At 38.8% G+C, this 20,759-nt stretch overlaps 1 protein-coding gene across 14 annotated transcripts in view; it reads left to right on the top strand.

Moving 5' to 3' along the window:
* The window catches only part of LOC124640868 (trithorax group protein osa-like), a 90,021-nt gene that overhangs the window by 19,729 nt on the left and 49,533 nt on the right, over positions 1-20,759 (top strand). For all 14 annotated transcript variants that reach the window (XM_047178818.1, XM_047178812.1, XM_047178810.1 and 11 more), the window contains exons 2-3: positions 1,607-1,765; positions 13,299-13,457. In XM_047178818.1, the coding sequence (XP_047034774.1) occupies positions 1,607-1,765; positions 13,299-13,457 (318 nt within the window). The remainder of the gene's footprint in view (positions 1-1,606; positions 1,766-13,298; positions 13,458-20,759) is intronic.

Genomic DNA, 20,759 nt, shown 5'->3' with positions numbered 1-20,759 from the left:
TCTGTCTGAAAATTGATATTACGGTAAAAGCGCATTAATTTTACAGGCACATTAGGATAGGCTTTTGACAAAAGGGTTTTATTAAGCCTCACACATATGTGATGAGATTTATAGCTGTCAGTATGCAGTACGAAATTAATGAATCGCTTTGTGTTTTTGAATGTTCGGTGTCTAATCAAACGATTTCCCTACCGTATGATTGATGCTAAATATTGTTTACCGTTCATGAAATTATACAGAGTGTTTGAATTGGTTCTGCTGTTTGATGACACTGATAAAATCTGTGTGTATATCATGATCACGTAAAATAAAATCAATTATGATTTACGTATTACATAATTTGTTTTGCAAACAGATATTTGTTTATAGTGAGCACTACGAATTGTAGCACATAAACCTAGATCATTATAACACTGCTAATCTAATTACCTAGTGCAAAATGCTCGGATCTTTAGGTAATGAATGGGTAGATACTAAAACTAACTCAAAATACTTACTCCCTTGTTAAGGTATTTTACATTTAGTTGATATTTTAATATTGTTATTGTTTTTTTTTCTTTATATAGCATCAATTTTAATATCTTAAGCTAGCTTAAGAACCCTTTGACATTTTGTGCGCCATCATAAGGCAAAACATGAGTTGATACTACTTATTATAACACCTATGCTTTGTACCATGTTTTACAAAATAAAGTATCTTTTTCTTTATTGCCTAATTAAAATTAAAAATCTTACAATCTGGAGTTTTGGGAGTATTTAGGAAATATGTGGAGTTAATAATTAGGCAGTTATGAATTTAAAGACAGTTAACAATTTAGGGACATATGCAGTGCAAGGGTCTAGTAGGTACATAATTATTTGCTTCCTTGTTTCTTACTCTATTTCTAATTGAATAATTATAACAATAAATCTTTACACTAAATCTGCTTGTTATCACGTTATTACACAAGATATCCGAGGTAAATACGGATATATTTAAAGCATGGCTACTTCGTCTTTTGATTTCATTTTATGGACCTTAGGGGATATAATTATTAAATGCCTACCTTGCCTGAAAAGGAAGACAAATACACACTGTTGTACATAACAATTTGTATATTCGTAAATTATTTTCAAATAGGTAGTTAAAGGTTCCTGGAAATTATATTTTCGATATTACCTTGACGACCCTCTAAATTAAGTAAATGATCCATTATTTGTAATTAGATATATCCTTTTTATTATTTAAAAGTAAACATAGTAAATGCTATTGGTCAACACGATTTCGGCAATCCTTCACTTCTATTAGGCTAAACAAGTTCTGCTAAAGACTTAGTGTTATTGCGTTGTTATTGATGTTAGCAGTAATAGAGTTATTTCGTTGCCTATGTTTTTGATATTCGAGTTTTATGCCTATTTTAACAGTGACATGGCAATATGGAAACATTTTCGTTTGATAAAGAGTGGTAAAGAGTGATGGATAAGAAGGGTGCCAGGTGAAAGAATTAAGCTGCGAGCATTAACTAATGTAATTAATAATTATAAACTACATCATCCTTATCTGAATTAGCATAAAGCATTAGCAACTCTTCTTTGATCTGTAGACTCATCTTGTAATTTGTTTCAGCCGCCTCGGGGCTACGGTGGGCCCCCATACGCGGGTGCCCCGGGCGGTCCTCAACAGCCCCCGGGCGCGTATGGCCCGCCTGGATCGTACCCTCAACGGTACCCGCCACCAGGTCCTCCGGGCGCGCCCAACTCACGACCGCCTTTCTCGCCACACCAGGTATGTATTACTCTAATAACAATCCACAGTAAAAACTGCCTCGTTGCTCTAACTGTCGCAAGCGCGGCACGAGGTATCTGGTTCGAGTCACTAGTCGGGCCGAAATCGCTTTGTGGGTTTTGTAAAACTTTCACAAAGCAGCCCGTAGTCTTGAAGTCGTAGAATTAATATTCACCCGTGCATCGGAGAGCACGTTAATGTTGGTCCTGCGCGTGATCTCTCTCAGGTTGTGTCGGATTTAACGTCCCATCCGACTATGAGAGTGAAGGAATAGTATGTGCACCTGTGTCTGCGCAAACGCTAGTGCACTATATTATGTCCTGCGTAGTTGGCTAATCTCCTCATATGAGAACAGCCGCCGTAGCCGATAAGAGGCTAGGAGGACATTACTCTAATAGCAGCAATAAGTAACTCTTCTTGGCAATTTGGTAAAAACATTTCGATATTTTTGTTCTTCCTGTACAGGGCAGGATGTAACTTTTCATCCTGAGCCTTAGGTTAGGTTTTCTCGCCTGATCCTCAGTATTATCTCAACAAGTAGGACAATACAAACCCAATAGGTCTACATCTCCAAATAAGCCAAAACGACTAGTTTGTACAACTATTACTGAAAATGCCGTTGAGTAAAAATAATAACAAAAATCTTCTATTTTTTTATGTAAATATTTTCGTTCACCATTTTTTTTACTCGATGTAAAATTCACGGTCACAAAGCTGGAATGACGTTTCTGACTTTTTGTGCTTGATAAATATTAAATTCAGTTGTTCAGATAAAAGTTGTAAAATATTTTATATGCGTCTGTTAAATTTCAATGAACTAGTTTGGGTAACTGATCTATGTTGGAGCAAGAAACTTTTCGAGTTTTTTCAATAAGATTATGTCAAGCTTTCTCAAAGTTATAATAATTTATATGAGGAGTTATAAACTATGTTACTGAATTAAATTGTTGCATTTAGTACGATAATCAGATATACCACGCGCCAGCGACTGCTGTGCACATGTCACGGATTCGATTCCCGGGTCGCGCCGAAATGTTACACCCTCGTGCCTAGGAGCTGTTCAGTAGTAGTGTTATAATTCCACGTCAGACTCTGACACTAGGACCTGTTAGATTATTAAACCTGCAGCTCAACCTCAGCAAATAAGAAGAAGAAGCTGTTCCTAATTGTTTGCTTTTATCTAATATCTTTGAGTAAATAAGAAACTTTAATTTAAAAGCTGACACCATATTCAGTGAATTGTGTCAGTCCGATCAACAATGATCAATCGACTGCAAAAATTGCAATAACTAATCCAATGATGTATGCAGATATGTGTGCATTATACGCCGTAAATTAATAGTGATTGATGGTCATATATCTAAAGGTAAATGTTAGTATGTATGCTATGTAGAGCCAGGGGTCAATGCCTTAGGGACGTGTAGTTGGGTCTTGTGTAGCGACTTAGCGTAAACCTTCATATATCCATAGTCAATTCGTGTTATCTATCGATTTAACAAACTCCTTCGCAAATGTTAACTTATTTATACTCTTCATATGAAACTAAATGCGTTGTAGCAAAATGACAAGTATCCAATTTTGTAAAAGTGCTTCATTCACCAGAAACTTAGTAAAGATAAGACTTTATGTCCTAAATGTCTTTAAGCTTGAAGTATTTTTTCTCGACTGCTATAAAGGGTTATGTTTTAAAATATTCAATTTGTCACCACTTTGTGTGTGGACAAAGGCTGGCTTAGTTTCTGAAATATGCAAATAATGCTATTTTTTGACAATAGTTTTCTAAACCGAAACATACCGAAATATAAAGAATAATACATCTCAATGTAATAAATATGAAAACTTAATCAAAGTTAAATAAAACATGCTCTAAAATGCACCTGATATCAAATCTTTGCTCGAGCAGGATTTGTCATCTTACAAATATTCCTTTTGACAGTAAAACGCGATAAGTTTTAAGCAGATACAGTGAGCTTTTATAAAACGATTCATGAGTGCACACTGCCATAAGCGTCTTTTTGAAAGACAAGGTACGTGAATGGACGCATCTCTCAATGTATTAATATTGAAAGGCTGAAAATTGAGAATAATAAGATGTTGCACGAGTGTGTGAGTTTTTTATCGAAGTTCTATGGAATTGAACATTGATTAAGGCCGATCTAATTCTTGAATTAAATTCTAAACGATCCTAGATGGTATGCCGACACCGGTAGAGATGTAGAGGCATTATACTGGTATTACGATAGCCATATCCGGTGGCTACCCCGTTGGCTATTAAGGAACCTGTTTGTTAAATCGATTTTAGCATCCTACGCAGGAAAAGATTTTTTTTAATTAACAACATTCAGTTAGGAAGTCATCGACTAAAATTGATGACTACAAAATTACTTTATTCATAGAAGCGAATTTCATCAACGTCATTTCTCAATTAATTTATTCAAGACTTGTAATAAAAAGCCATAGAGAAGAAATTATCTGTAAATGATTCTGAGGATGTCGTCTTCTTAGAAATATGTTTATGCTTGGTCGTCGTGTTGGAGGATTCATATTCAAGTCCGAAACTAGAGAGCCGACTTGAACGTTTCTCAGAATCGTTGAGCCGGCGGCGGCGCGTCGGAGCCTCATCCACTCACGTGAACATAAACGTTCTATCATACTTAAGCCGTCTTCGGAGGAACACAACTCTAAAAGCCATAGGCGTAAGTTCTAACTTAGCTTGGAGGCTCAAGATACGCTCGAATGACGTAAGCCGCTCCGCGCGCTCGCTGACGTAAGCTCGTTGTGCAACGGAGCCAGAGGTACGTTTGAAGCAGGGCTCTTGGAGCGAACTCGTGTAGAAATCGATGTTAAGAAATGATTCTACTATGAACAAGGCCGTTTTCAAAACATGCCTCTATGTTATTCGGTGTAAACTCAGTAAGGTAACAAGGCAACGCTTGTTGTAAAAAATGGCGTTTATTATGATCCTAATGTACCAAATAAAAGGAACATCCAATCGTTCAGTCTTCGCACTTCTATGTTTTAAGCTCTTGCTGTTTATATAATGCTGTTTGTGATACCACTACTTAAATGCCTTATGTATGGTAAATAGGATAAACCTAGCTAAGTTATTTTCGTCAGTGCCGTAAATTCGCCCAAAATATGACAGAAGCAATGGGCAGAAAAACTGAACTAATTACATTATAGATAAACTCAAATCAATGAGGGAATATTTTTATTGAGGGAATATCTTAAAACTATTAACAGATGCAAATGTGACGCTGGATACGTCAATATGATAAATAAACTGAATAGTAGTCCTAAATTCTGTAGGAATATATTATGTACGTACGTGGAGGTCCAAACAATGTACTTAGTTAATTAACGCATTGTTTTCTTTGTAACAAGATATTTACCGATGCGTTAACGTCCTCATTAAATACAATTGTGCTAGAATTAACTTATTATGTATAGAATTTGAAGTGATCCGAATTCGAACTGATTGGCTGCCTTACATGGAATCGATGATCCCTTTTAAATTATCATTGTCAGATGCACCGGATCTGATGTACTATTCTCAATTGCTATTGATACAATATATGAAACATAACTTGCCTAGAAAATGTGTAGCTCGGATAAATTTTTAACCGACTTCCTAAAAAGGAGTTTCTCAATTCCAATGATTCCAATTAGATTTTTTTGTTTTGTCGATTAATTTACTGTTGTTCAATTCTTCTATTAAAAATCTATCTCTGCGACACCTGGTAACCGTTTCGACAATAACTTAGTCATACAAAACGTTGACTTATCACATGGGTAATGATGTGGTAATAGAAAATCCTATGCCAGAGGAATTAAAATCTTTAATCTTTATAATGCTAGTTGTTAAGTATGCACTCAGAAAGATTTCTAGATGAATTAAATAATTTCCTGAGAGAGAAGATAAAACAATATTACCCTTATTATAGATTGATCATAGATTCGAAATCTTTACAAATAATAAAAAGGGTAATATTTTAACAACCTTAGGTGGAATTTTATAATCTGGATAGTTTCCACAAGCGACGCGCTACAGCGACGGCCGACGGGAAACCAAGTTCTCCGTAAACACTATGTTTTCTTGTTTGTAGAAGATGATAGGTACATTATATCTTTAATTGACATTTAACATGTTACAAATTAGCATGTTTGTTAAGACAGGTATCACAGGCCAGATAATTTCGCAAAATAAAGAAAAAATCTTTTAAGTATTCTAGTTTTCTGGGTTGAAAAGTTTGGTTTTTATTTATTTTGTATATTAATTATTGATTTCAGTCGTTATATTATGGACGAGTATGAACCGTACGAATACCGCGGATAGAAAAAGTATTCTGGTTTGAACATTGCTTTGACACTTTGACAGGTATTGCTGGGCAAAACAAAAACAATCTATATAATTCTATGTTTTACCTACTAACTTGTTTCCATGTCTATAATATAACGGGCGTTCCCAATATTCTATCTATCTGTCGATTTGCTTTCTATAATTTAGACACTATCCCCATACAAGTAATTTCAAATTCCTATCTTTATTTAGCAAAACAATATGTATATAGATAGAATAATGGGAACGGCTGTTAAACTAGCTTCCGCGAAAAATACTCTTTAGTTTGAGGATTTCGATTTGGACTTCGATGATGATGATGATGTGATTTCTTCTCAGTCAAGCTGTTCGTTGCTCGGTTCCGGTAGAACATTGCTTAGTGGTCGAGGAGTAACCGAACCAATAGTTCTAAGGCAAAGCGTCACACAACATTTGAACTAGCAAAAAGCTAGCTAAAAACAAATAAGTACCTGGTGGAATGCCTGCATAACGTAAAATCGACGACTAAGACTTGCATTGTCATCAAGTGAGCTGCACACACGATCAGCTGAAATGTTCACAACTTGCAGTGTTTAGGTACTCAAAGTAGTGTCGGGGGAGTATCCCCGAGACTGTAAGATAGGTAGGTGGTGTCTTGAGTGCGAGTATTGCGGGCTCGGAGATACGGCCCGCATCCGGGTGCAATGAATGCGACGACGGTTTCAAGGGCGCGCCTCAGGTGATGACGTACGCGCACCCCTACCGCCCCCAACTCGACTCCCGCGGGTGTTCCGGCACCCACCTAATAATGCACGTCTACGCCCTGTCTACCGCGTCCGCACTCGTTGCAACCTTGAGTGCTCTCGGGGACACCCCCGTTCGCACCTCAGGGTGAGGCCTTTAAAAAACCCGACGACCGCAACACAAATGGACCGGCACAAAAGCACTCCATAAAACTTCGACACCACAAAAAGTCGCACTTAAAGGTGATCAGATTGTATGTACAGTTACGTACTTAAATTGGAGCCTATTGATATTGCTATTTAGATATACCTAGGCTGACACCCGTTACGCCCTAAAGGTTATTGTTCGTTAGCGTCACTACAATTAGACTGTGTAGTTAATATCACGTTGATAGCTCTCTAATTATCATAATAATAGTGGAGGTACACGGGCGGGGTGGCGGCCCCGTCAGCTGAGCGAAAACGAAAGTAAACAGAACTCGGTCAAAGGGTTTGTACTCACCTACCCGCAATATTTATGTGGGTACGGGGGTGTACCCCACACCCGATCCAGTCACCCTCCTTTGATGGATTGGTTGGCGACTGGCGCGGATGTTCGACTGAAACTCAGCCAAACTCGGTTGCCAAGCATTAGTCTCGATTTCCTGCTATGTTCTGTTCGACAAACTTTTTCCACAAAATTATTATTCAGTGAAAGTTCTAACATTTCTTTGTATTTTGTTTTGGACGCAGACATCCTACCACCCGACCCCACCCTCGCCGCCTTTGAAACTTACTATGTACAGTAACGAATTGTTCGAATCGACAACGAAAACATTTTTTGGATACACTTTTGTTACATAATTTTACTTCAATTTACAATGTCTAGTTAGTGTTCGTCGCATTGTCCAGTGTCATTAAGAGTGTCTGTCCAATGTCATTATGTGTGCTACAAATCGTCTACCGTCCCGGTGACGCTAATGGCTCTGACAATAGCTCCAAGCGTATTGCCAGGTATTGAATAGGTTTCGGCTTTGCCGGTAAATGAACGCAGCATATCCAATTACACAGTAGCGTGGCGGTCCTTCAGTCGGAGCCCATTATGCAAGAGCCCCGTTAAGCTGATTAACATTGCTATTTTGAATCAAGCTTCGAATAAGTGTCTGCCAAAAATAAACATTACTACAATAAAAAACAAAACCCTCGCCAACCTTTTGAACGTCAGCATTGCTACCCGGCTTAATAATACACACATCAAAAGTGTCTAGGGATCAAGCATTTTTATGCGGATTTCTTGAGATTGAGATGTGGCTTTGTAATAAATTTATGATTTTATAAATTTATATGGATCCTTTTTGGTGCATTTCATAATTTGAATCAGGAACTGTGAATCAAATTCGAGTAAAAGATGAAAATCAGCTGTCAATATTTTCCCTATAAACACATACAACGCATTGAAGACATTATTAGTGCTACTGTTTCCCTACTACTGATTAAAACCAACGTTATTATGGAGCGGCGACGTCATTTAAGCAGGGAAGAAATGCTCAGAGCCGTGGGAATGATAGAAGCTGGTTCCCGGCAACGTACTGTGGCTTTAGCTCTGAATACAAGTCAGAGTGTTATCAGTCGACTTTGGACACGTTACCGAAGCACTGGTACCGTAGCTGAGCGCCATGGAGGACGGTATCGCTGCACCACACGGAGACAAGACCGATACATTCAAATCTTAACTCGAAGAGCTCCAACAATAACCGCCATGATGTTAGCCGTGAGGCTTCATCACTCTTCAGGGAACTTAATTAGCGACCAAACAGTCAGAAACCGCTTGCATGAAGTGAACCTTCATTCCCGAAGACCGCTACGGGTACCACCTATAGCAATGCACAATCGTAGGATTCGATATCAATGGGCTCTTGAACACAGAAATTGGGCAGAAGAACAATGGCGTTTCGTGTGCTTTTCTGATGAGTCTCGTTTTGGTATGAGACCGGATACAAGACGTATACGACACTGGAGAACCCCTGGACGCCAACAGCGATTAAAATCCTGCCAGGAAGTCCATCCTTATAGTGGTGGAACCATCATGGTATGGGCGGGTATTTGGATCGGCGGAAGAACTGAGTTGATTTGGATCAGAAGCAACCTCAACGCTCAAATTTATGCTGAGACGATTGTATCAGACGTCATCGTTCCTCTACAAGTGCAAATCGGTCCCTTATTTCAGTTAATGCATGATAATGCACGACCGCACACCGCAAGAGTTGTAAGACAGACTCTCGCGGCAGCTAACATCAATGTCCTGCCCTGGCCTGCTCAGTCGCCAGACTTGAACCCGATTGAGCATGCATGGGATATGCTACAGAGAAGAGCTCTGCCGAATATGGAGGGTATCCAGTCGCAAGAAGACCTTTTTTTGTTGTTGCAACGAACATGGGCGGCCATTCCACATCGTGATTTGGATGAACTCATTTTGAGTATGCCAAACCGATGTTCTTGTGTTGTTAGTGTTCGCGGTAGAAACACGGATTATTAATTGTTTAAGTTACCCAATAAACTTTTAAAGAAAACTGTTATTTCAGTCTTTTTTTTCGAACTTTTGTGTTAGTGTTTCAAATGTCAAAAATCCCTTTATTAGGAAAATGGCAAATTTCTTTATTAGTGCAAAGGTGACTTGGTTTATCGTTACTGTGACAAACGAAAACACTTTATTTGATGAATCCTTAAAGAAAATTTTAATTAATATCAATCAGGAGAAAAGTTATTGCAAAAATATATGTTGATCCCTAGACACTTTTGATGTGTGTATGTTCCCTTAAAACAATTCACTGATTCTAAAACTTGTTTGGAACAACAATAATTACAATGTCACATGCGCGATAATTACAAACATATTGTTTCGTTATCAAGAACAATAACACGTAACAGGAGGCCGTGAACTGTTGACGTCACGATTATTATTCAATTATCGCCAGCCGGCAGAGGGAAACATAAAAAGTGAATGACTCCTCTTGACCTGGATTAGTAAATATCAGGCCAACCTTATCTGCAGCCTTGAAACGTGACGCGGAAACTGGCTGTCGAGTGAAAGCATTGTGCGACTGACTGATGCAATGAATGTCTGCATTGTCAGCAAGATCTATGTCGAGGACGGACGGTTTATGTACAATGCTGTGCAGTCATAAGTATGCCCAAATCTGGTCAATTTGCGAGCTTTATAGTATGAATTTAATTAAATAGTATGCAAATTCTTGCTCTGGACACATAACTTACCAAACCTGGATATTACTCCACTAGCTCTTAGAATTTAGAATTTTTTTTTAGTTGGTGAGCGGCCTTATTTAAAGTAAAGTTCACATTCTCTTAAAACTTGTCACTGCAATCCAAACTACGTTTGAGACTCAAATTGGTTGCTAGCTCCAATCTAAACGCAAATTACTTATCCAATAAAACCCGAACGATGTTTTTACGATGTTATTGCGTTGCATGTTTCCCTGCGAAACGTTCAATTAATTGAACAACGTGTGCATTGCATCAAAACCCTCGGCACAACTAGAAACGACCAACAATGCCGGCGGAACGGCCAATCATGTTACGTCATTCGATAGTAGTAGAGCTCTTTCGTGCTGGTTTATTATACATACAGACATATTTACATAGGCACTAGTAGGCGTAGATGCGTTGCGGTGCACTCGTTTGCAAGTAAACGGGTGTGCATAATGGATGCACGGTCAAGGCCGTTCGTGGTCGTCGACCCGGCTCTTGCACGTGCCCGGTGCTTTATACCAACTATGTATTTAATGTGTGAACGCATGTGTGTGTGAGCATCATTAATAGTTATATTAGAGCGGTTAACCTGTTGTTAAGGACGTTTAAGAGAACCTGTTCTATGACTACCCTGACGTGTTTCTAAGCGTTTTATGATCTGTTACTATTCATGTACAGACTTTCTAACATTTGCCTACCTGAGTACGATCATCTGCCTACCCAAGCTATGTTTCGGTTGGCTTCCAGTCTAACGAAATGCAGCTGACTACCAGCGTTCTACGTAGAGCGACTGCTTATCCAAGTTCCGCAACTCACGTTATATATCTGGGCAACCCGATATTCTTTGCTAAGACGGGTTGTGGACTCGACCCGTAACGATTAGCAAAGATGTAAATGTCAATCGAGACCTACAACTCTCAATATGCCTTTCAGAAGATGAAGGAAAACGACCATAAAGGCTGCTTAATCTATGATAGATCGACTGATGCGGCTGTTACTTAGCCACGGGCTCCTCAATACACGACACGAACGATAAAAACGCAAAACAATCGGTACGAAATATTCGGAAATTAACTGCTGTGAATTATTCTCATATAAATGCTGTTGAAAACTTATACATATTAAGCAAATTCTTAAAGATTCTGTCCAAAAAGACAATTTGAATAAATAAACACCTTAAAAGCTTCAATGTCTTGAAGAACCCGAACGAGTGTATAACAAAAAGGTTGGTAATTAGAGTGAGCGTGCTCGCGATTCTGAGTCACGGCCAAGGACACGAGAGCTTTGTCGGCTGTGATTAATTGAGTGTTCCCATTTCAATTGCTGCTCGATTCATTATTACAACACCGGTTACATTTTATACCAACCCCAAGCAATGAAAGTTTTATGAGTTGCTAAATGTCGGTTGGACTCATAAAATCTCTTGTAAGCTTTGCTTTTTTGGGTGCTCTAGTGAATACGATATTGATGGTTCCTTTGTCAACATTGGGGCACTTGGTTTATTGGAGTCTCTACATCACAAAAAAAGATATGTTCTATGATTATTACTCCAATGACGGAATACAATCTTTGAATGCTCATCATTGATCATCAACATCATCTCAGCCAATTGCTGTCCACTGCGGAACATAGGCCTTTCCTAAAGAATTATTTAAGTATTGTAATTAATAGTATGTATGTATTGACAAATTTATAGATCATACCCGTACAATCGATTGTCAATTGACAAGAACATGTAATAAACGCCAGCCATTGACTTAGTAAAACCCGCCCAATTCATTAATAGTGTATGAGAAGATGAAGATTCGCAACTTTTTAAAAGTGTAAACGTTTTAATAACACCCATTCGCTAACGGCGTTCATTCGTCTCCTTCAGCCGAATTTACACGACTCGCGGGGCGATAAACACTCAACGTTTTACGGTCTTGTACGGAAGTAAAGGGGGTCAAAGTCATCATTATATCAACCGGAACACTTCATGAATTTTCCGGTTCTCTCAATGTTTTATATTGATGACTTGTTCGATGGAAATGCCCTCCTGAACTTTAAGCTCTCGCCGACTACTGCACTGACTGGCTAAAGAGCTTCTCTAAACTTGGTATCGACTTTTCATATTGATGATAAACGACCTCCCGGATGTGGTTGCGAATGTCAAATCCCTCTTATATGTTGATGACTTAAAATTATTTTATGAAATAAAATCCGAGGTCGATTGCCAAGCCCTGCAATCGGACATTGATGCCGTACACAAGTGGAGTTTAGAAAATAAAATGGAGTTCAATAAATCAAAATGCTACGTGATGTCTTTCGGGCGAATGCGGCGCTCAGTTAACTTTCTATACAAACTGGATGGAGAAGTAATCACAAGAACTGATTCCATGAAAGACCTGGGAGTTATGTTCGACCGAAAGCTCACTTTTCACGACCACATCTCATCTACAGCTAAGGAGTCTTACAGGCGCCTTGGCTTTGTCTTAAGGAACTGTCGGGACTTCTACAACCCCCACGTAATCAAGCTCGTTTTTGGGGCATTGGTCCGAAGCAAGCTTGAGTCTAGTGCGTGCGTATGTAACCCGTTTGAGAAGCAGTATATATTAGCTCTAGAGAAAGTGCAAAAAGCATTCCTCAGGTACCTTTACAAGCACTCATACGGATTTTATCCTTATTTGTATCCCACTAAATTCCTGTTGGGCTGCTTAAATTTCAACTCCCTAGAAGTAAGACGGTCGCGCGATCAGATGACAGTAGTACTCAAAATTCTTAGAGGGGTAATTGATGCTCCAGATCTTCATAATGAAATATGCAACCTATTCGTCCCGGACAATTATCGTCGTAGCAGAAGACATCGCTTACTAGATGTCCCAAGTTCCTGTACTGTGGCACATTCCAAGTCGCCTATTCCTCGAACGACAGCCGCCATTAATGCTCTCCTGAACTCAAACACAGATCTTGATGTGTTTGCGGATGAATGGAAGGTGATAATGTCAGCATGTTTGAATTTTTATGAGAAGGATGCATGACTGAGTTAAAATTAGTTATAAGTTAAATAGTGTAATTGGCTTTGGCCGTTCTATTTAAATACAAATAAATAAATAAATAGAAATTATGTATTCAAATCTGTTTATGCACTCCTGAAGAACAGTTTTTTTTCACTGACTGGTTTCATTGTTGCGTTGTTGTAAGCTGCTGTTAGATTCTTAAATGGAATTTATTTGATTGTGTGCAGGGCTATGAGCGAGGCGGTTCTCCTCAGCCACCGACGCAGCCGCCGGGAGCTCCAAGCCCCGGCGCAGGCCAAAGTGCGCCTGGTGCTATGTCTCCGACCCAGGACTCACAACATCCGCCCCATATGCCGCCGCATGGGGCGCAACCACCGCCGCATCAGGTATGCTATCTCAATCAGCCTGATCTATTGATTTTACCTGTCGTAGAAAAGAATTGACATATCAGCTAACTAAGTACAAACGAGACAAATCCAAAATTTTATCCAAAAGGGTACCATTATCATCAACGGACAAGCGTGTTTGATGTGGTGTAAGTTATTGACAGGTAGATAAAGTCGGCGCCGTCCTGTCCACCTGTTATACTTGTGTAAATAATCCTTTTGTGGAATTTTACGACCTTGGGGTAGCCCTACAACCGGAACACAGCTGACAGGTGGAATCTGCCATTGAATCAAAGCCACCCTAGAGATCGTGCCTAACAAAAAAAAGCTTGTTTTCAACAAACAATTAATGGTATTTTTAGCAACCGGGACATTCAGATTCTGTTGATGGATATTTTTAACGATTCAATTGTTGCGGAAAATTTCTCTGGACTTGTTAATTTTTTTGTAGGTAATAATGTAAAAATAGTATGACATAAAGGAGAGCAAAAAATATAGTGCAAAAAATAAAAGGCTAGTCTTATCGGAAGCAAAGTAGATGTTTCATTCATGTCCGGTAATTATTAACTGTAGGAAACATTGAGTGTCGTAAATAAGCACGTGCGAAGGCAGCTAATCTTGTCGGTTAGTAACAGGTTTAGAGAGAATGCCGTCGTGTCGCGTCTTTCATCTTGATAGAAATGTTATTAAGGATACATGGTATTAACGTCTCAGAAAGCGTTTTAAAATCTGCATATAAAATATCTTTTAATCAATTGTGGATTACAATGAAACCATAATATGCATACGATTTGTTCTGTTAAAACGCTGGCACTACACATACACTACAACGTGTTATATGAAAGGACAAACATTGAAAATATCAAGAAAAAATAATTTAGGTACCTTAAATACAAGTTTTAGTTTAAACCAACAAAGTTAAGACGGAAAACTTCTCATTAGCCTTGAAACGAACTTCTCAACGACTTTGTTATACATGATTTACAGTTCACACAAAGTTTTTGCTGTACCACTGACCTATTATGTAATTGTACCTATTATAATATTACATTTTAACTATTGCCTCTTATGAATGAGTCAAGTAACACGTAATTAAAAATAACCATCATATTTTTTACGCCTGTTTAAATCTAAATTGATTAACGACAAAAAATATCAATAGAAGCCGAAGCAAAGACAAGGCAGTGAATTGAATTCCTCTTTCGATTTGAACCTCCTTTGAACCGTGTCGTGACTTGTATATCAATTGATTGTTTTTACTTCTCCGCTGTTACTTTCATCGCCTAAGAATAACAAATTGCTGTTAGATTACACTGTAAGATCTTTCTTAACGCAATTGAATATAATTTTCTGGTAGATTTTGAGAGGTTCATCAAATAAAAATTCAAAATGTTTATGTTTATTGAATCTTTGAATCCAATTTGATGGCAGATACAGAAAAAAAGTAGTGTAGTATGGCAATGGAGTCCTTAATTAATATAAATGCATCAATCAATTATTAAAGGAAATCAAGTTGTCATAGAAAATGTAGTTGTAGTAGGTACGGGGTTCACACATAATAGATTTTATTCGCCAATGATAGCCTCGTCCCAGTATTATCTGTCAGAAAATGTTTCCAAAGCTCATTAAGTTTCATTTTAATACCAATTCAGCCTGTAAAACTAATTAAATTAAAACAAACGTTATTTTTATAGCCCACTGCACCTTCATTAAGCTAATTCGAATAATTAGAATAACTCACCTTTACTTAGCGGTCTGAACAGCGCATGAAAAGTTCATTGCATTCCATTTACGCCAGTGCGGATGAAGTAGCTACCGTTGAACAGCAAAGGTAATTCCAACTAGTAGTTGGCTCACGAGCAGTTAACGTACGCCGTTCTGCCGACTCTGAATTGCAAATTCAGTCAATACCCCCACTGTAAAATCCGGATCAGGCAACCTTTTTGCCTACTGCTCAAACAGTTTATTTTGACATCAAGTTCTATTTTGACAACTTAATCTTATTGATTAAAAGGTATTGGGAGTAGTTAGACAACACGTTTGAATAGCTCGTTTATGGCGATAGAGCTTTGTAATATTAATATTATAAAGATTACTGTAGTATATTAAGTACTATAAAAGAAGCTTTTAATGATGTATTCATTAAAAGCATGAACAGTTAACGTTTCAATAATAATTTCTATAAAATCTATAAAAGCATTAAATCCGTTTCTAATAACAAAAAATAAAATAAAATATACATAGTACTAAATCACTTGGCGCGAGACTCTAAAATATTCTCAGTTTGGCTTTATCGTTAACCGAAATTTTAATAAGTAAAACATGTTGGTTCGTAGAGTCGGCGTCATGTTTGCATTTCGTTTATCGCGCCGATATCGCGCAGAACGTCGTCGCCGACGGAAATTTTCGATAATTTTGGCTGAAACTCCACTGCTAGACTACGTAGTGTGCGCCTCGAGATAGCTACTCGAAAACATGATAAACGGTTTGTTGCTAATCGAAAATAACTACATACTATGACATTTATCTTGAAGTTATTGCTATGTTTAGACTTAAGTATCTGAATCACATTATGTAATTAAATTCAGATTCTGTTTGTTTAATCATCGAGCGTATTTCTATGCGGAAACTAATAAGAAAGGATTACTAAATGCGAACTAACGTATGTATATTTGTACACTGCGTACCAACACACCTAAAAAGACATTGTTATAGCGTGAGTAAAAGCAGTAACTATATAAATAAACATATTTTCATCTGTAATGTCTTCTTACACTTGTAGTTGTGTAGCCTTGTCAGCACGCGCAAAGATACGAATCTGTACAGCTTTAACGAAATTGAAGCCACTCTATATGGAAAGTATAGTAATCCGGGGAACTCGGCGGATGGAACTTTGGCTATGAACTTTACTGTTATCGTTACACATTAAACTGCTACCCAATGTACGAAAGCCCTCGTTGTGAGCAATTTTTAAAAATTACCTTCCCCAACCATAGCACTATTTCAATAAACCGTCTATGGTCATACCATACCCACCTAATGGAAGACTTTTACTTTCGTTATGTTTGTTTTCCTGTTTCGTTATTCTTTCCACTCTTATTTTACGTATTATAACTGCAGTCGTTGAGGAATATGGGTTTGTTTTTCTTGCCAACATTTACAATAATATCTGTATTCGCCCTCGAGTAATATTTTCTGTTACCTTGGTTGTACTTATCTTGATTAAATCAAATATTTGCAGCCCTTATTAAAGTTGTTGGTTGAATGTTTTGGATTAGCTTAGTTTCTATATTAACTTCCACCTCGTTATTCTGGATATGCGGCTAAACAACTGCCCGAAGAGGTATCTTAACTAGATCTTGAGTGACTCAAAGCAGTCGATACGTTCGATAAAATAATATCAAGTTTGCAACACTGAATATTCGTTGTTTCCAAATTATAGAGTCCAAAGAAACTTTAAATAGACTTTATGTTGAACTATGAAGACACTATCTCCTTGCTATGTTAGTTGTTTCGTTTTCGATTACAAAGAACGATCAGCTGCAAACTACAAATTCAACAATGTTGAAAAATAATGCAATGAATGAACAATTGACGACAAGTGCGAAACATGCCTTAGTGTGTAATAATTGATGTCATGAGTTTCGTGACTCGTAGAACGACATCGTGGATGATCGGTTCGTCATAGTGCAGCGATCAGCATTCATCGTGAACGTAAGCCAACGTTTTTGGCTCGCCGTGCGATTTACATATTTCTATGTCCTTACTCGCCGCCTCGCCCGGCGTATGGTTCGCACGTGGCCGGCCTAGCGACGGCTTCACGATATAATGGAGATGTAGCACATGTTGCCAGCTTTGCATGCGAACGAAACGCTCTAAACAAGTTGCAAGTTTCTCTCTATGAAACATTTCGTTTTGCATTCCTCGCACTTACTCATTTTATTACTGCTGTTGTTGGTGATCAAACTATTTATTTTATAAGGTATCATGTCTTATGGTACTATCCTTACTGTGACTGTAAAAACAACATGAATGAGGTCCTCAACACTCAAGTCTTATAGGCATTCCATGTGCTATACAGGTGGTACAATTTATAGTATTGAAAGAAATTTACCCTTTTGGGCACATAATAAAGAAGTTGGGGATATAAGTCCAAATCCTCTTCCGAAGCAACAACAATAATTATATAACTCTGCATGTATATGACATAGACACGAATAAATAATCGTTGGGAGATACAAAATTTATTAAAAGACTTAAGTACCCAAAAAAAAAAAAAGAGCGCGTGGTGCAAAAATTAAACGTCACTCAAGATATCATGTAATCGACGGAGCAGAAACTCGTAGGCAGCGGGAGTGCGCGGCTTGTGTCGATTTTATACAGCTCTGGAACTAAACGCCGCCAGGCTACGGCTACAATTTATGCTAACATAAACCCTGCCGGCATCGGCGCCGGCTCCGAAGAGATGTGGAGCTTTATTCCTTTTAGATCTTACCCTTGTTCATTTCTCTTTAGGTTTGGTTGTGCTCCCGAAAGTTCCATCCAATCGGAGAAACATAGCGGTTAGAAGCCCAGTATCTTTCCTTCGTGTCAATATGAAATCTGAATCCGTTGCTTTGTAGTTGCAACAACTCATCTTCTGGCATTCAACTATTGTTACCTCTTTGAAACAAACATCATAAATCTATACTATGCGGGGGCTTAACTAAATTCTGGCTTGGTAATACTCCACGATGTCAGTAGAGAATTTTGAGAGTCAAGGGCCATTTCAGCATCGTGATCGCTCGAGAGTCGTACGGTCGAAATGAAACGTCGTATCTTATTTTATGATTAGCGGCTCGAAAGCGCTTTGTAATTTTGTTAGTTCCGCCTTTCTGGTGCTGGGGGCGAGCACAGAGAGTGGAGATCGATGCGAGCATTGCGTGCGAGTGCGATAGGGAAGGCGATAGTCGATGTTTGCTCCGTCCCTTTCACTCGAACCGCCTACCAGGCAGCCATGTTGCGCTCGACCTGCGCTCGCCCGACCGCCATTGTAGCATTCGTGGCTAGTGATGTTCACTGACTCACTCGATATTATTGTTCGCTTGCCTCTGACTACACGGAATATTTCAAGCTATGCGAGGATAGTCGTTAATGTATTTCAAACTAGAACATTTCATTGATGACGAATTAACATTTTAGTCTAAACGAGAGTTGTGTGCCATCGATAGTAGATATATGCCGGTGCAAATTTGAATAGGATGAAGTACTTCATGTTACTTCTAACTTTTCAATTTAGATAGACACGCCAAGAATTTGAAACGTTTATATACTGTTCGTTGACTTTTACCCAACCCTTCAGTAAACAAATAAACACGTCTTAAAATCCAAATGACAGGTTGTAACTTCATATGCACACCTTGAAAAGATAGAGAAGTACCTTATGTTATCGACAAAATTGTCGATAGAAAAATTATGCAGTGGACTCATACCCGCGGCTCCGGAATTAAAATGTCAGACGTGCGGCAGCGGCAGCGCGGGCGAGCGTGGGGGCCAGAGGGGGCTGCGGTGCAGGGCGGGGCGGGCGGCCAGCGTTATTAATAACCATAAGCCAGCAGACGCACGAACGTCCAGAGGGGCCACGCCAGCCGCGCGGTAATGAGGAATCACTAATTATATTTTACTGGACTTTCGTATTAAAGCAACATTAAATACGCTATAGAGCTGTACAAATATTTTACACCTTGCAGTGAACGTTTAAACATGTCTTTCCCAAATATACTTCGTCTTTCTATTTGTACGGTCCAATATCGTTAACGTTGACCTTTCATCGATAGCCGAATAGTAATGACACACAACATTTACTTGGCAATCACATTGGTTGATAGCGTAGCATACTGGATATTGGATCCCGGAACTGGGACAGAATGGCAAGATAATAATAATGGCATGGCTGGCGGGGTACGGTCCGTTTAATATTCCCCCACAGTAGGCGCGCCGGTTGCACGAGACAGTTCTACCCGTTCTCTAGCCCGGGCGTTCGCCTCCGCCAGTAAAAACTCAGTATATTTTATTGTCAAGGAAATATATTTGTCAAAGGCCGTGCGATTAATTGCTTGACTTTTCTGAAGTGCGCCTCTGGGAGATTTTCGTTAAGGAATCTCTTTGACATTACGTTCATATATACAACTGTCGAATTATTTAGATGATTTATTTCAATTTACCTCGATTACAAATGCAACACCTTTGACGCTTCAGGAAAATATTGCCTTTTCTTTATTTACTTTTTTGAACAGTTTCATCTTCTGACAATAAAACTTTACACTTCAAAGCCCATGTTTCGCATTAGCTAACTTATTCGCGTAACTATCGCAACTCCAACATTAACTAAGAAGCGACTTTATGCTGTGTCCTTGTTTTTCCCTGTACATAAAGAGCAACTTATCGCTGGCAGCACTCCGCTCTCATAATAACAAACTGCAAAACGCTCCGGATTCTCCGAACTTTAGTGTGGCAGCCCCGCTCGCCGTTGGAAACCTCTAAAGCGCTGACGGTGGGGCGTACATTCTCTCTCCTGTGGCGGAGTCACGGTGGCAGGGCTGTCGGGAATTGCCGACTTGGATAAATTATGCCGCTTGCTCCCCCCTTTTGCAATCTCCGCAAAATAATGCAATTCAATTGTAAAGAGAAGAGAAACTGACATTTGTCTTGTCTATTGTGTGACTCGTCTACTTACCCTGCCATTATTATGATAAAGTTTTATTGGAGGTGGATACAGGGGCAGCCCTAATCGTGAGCTGTGAATGCTGCACCTAGAGATGCCTCGATTTATTGAGAGCGTTTACTCGTAGGTGAGGTTGTCGCAGACGACACATTTGAGAGGGTGCTGCCGTGTAACATCTATGACAATATACTCCTACGAACTTCTTAAAACCATATTTTTGCGAGTTACAAAACTAAAATGTTTGATCGCTTTGAAGGTTTTTATTGCACTTGTTAGTCATAAACCGGAAAACGACAACCATTTAAAGAATGTTTGAAGAAGTCGCTGAAATAATCTAATTTATGGAAATATGCTCATGATTTTGCGTTTTCACCTTACACGCCACCTTATATCGTGTTATTTTGAACACGTCCTGTTTGATAAAGAGATCATGTCGTGGCCGTTTCCGAAACTTGTTTGCAATTCATTATAAGTTTGGAACAGACTTACTTCTGTTACAGTCGGCGTGCACTTTCCTCACTAATTTTGAACAGCTACTCCCGGAGTTAATGCCGGAAATATTAAACGGATTAATCCTCTTTTCGGACGCTTCCCTAAGT

The sequence above is a fragment of the Helicoverpa zea genome, chromosome 21, assembly GCF_022581195.2.
Source record: "Helicoverpa zea isolate HzStark_Cry1AcR chromosome 21, ilHelZeax1.1, whole genome shotgun sequence".
Lineage (NCBI taxonomy): Eukaryota > Metazoa > Arthropoda > Insecta > Lepidoptera > Noctuidae > Helicoverpa > Helicoverpa zea.
The sequence above is the reverse complement of the archived record's forward strand: the minus strand, read 5'-3'. Positions and strand labels throughout refer to the sequence as shown.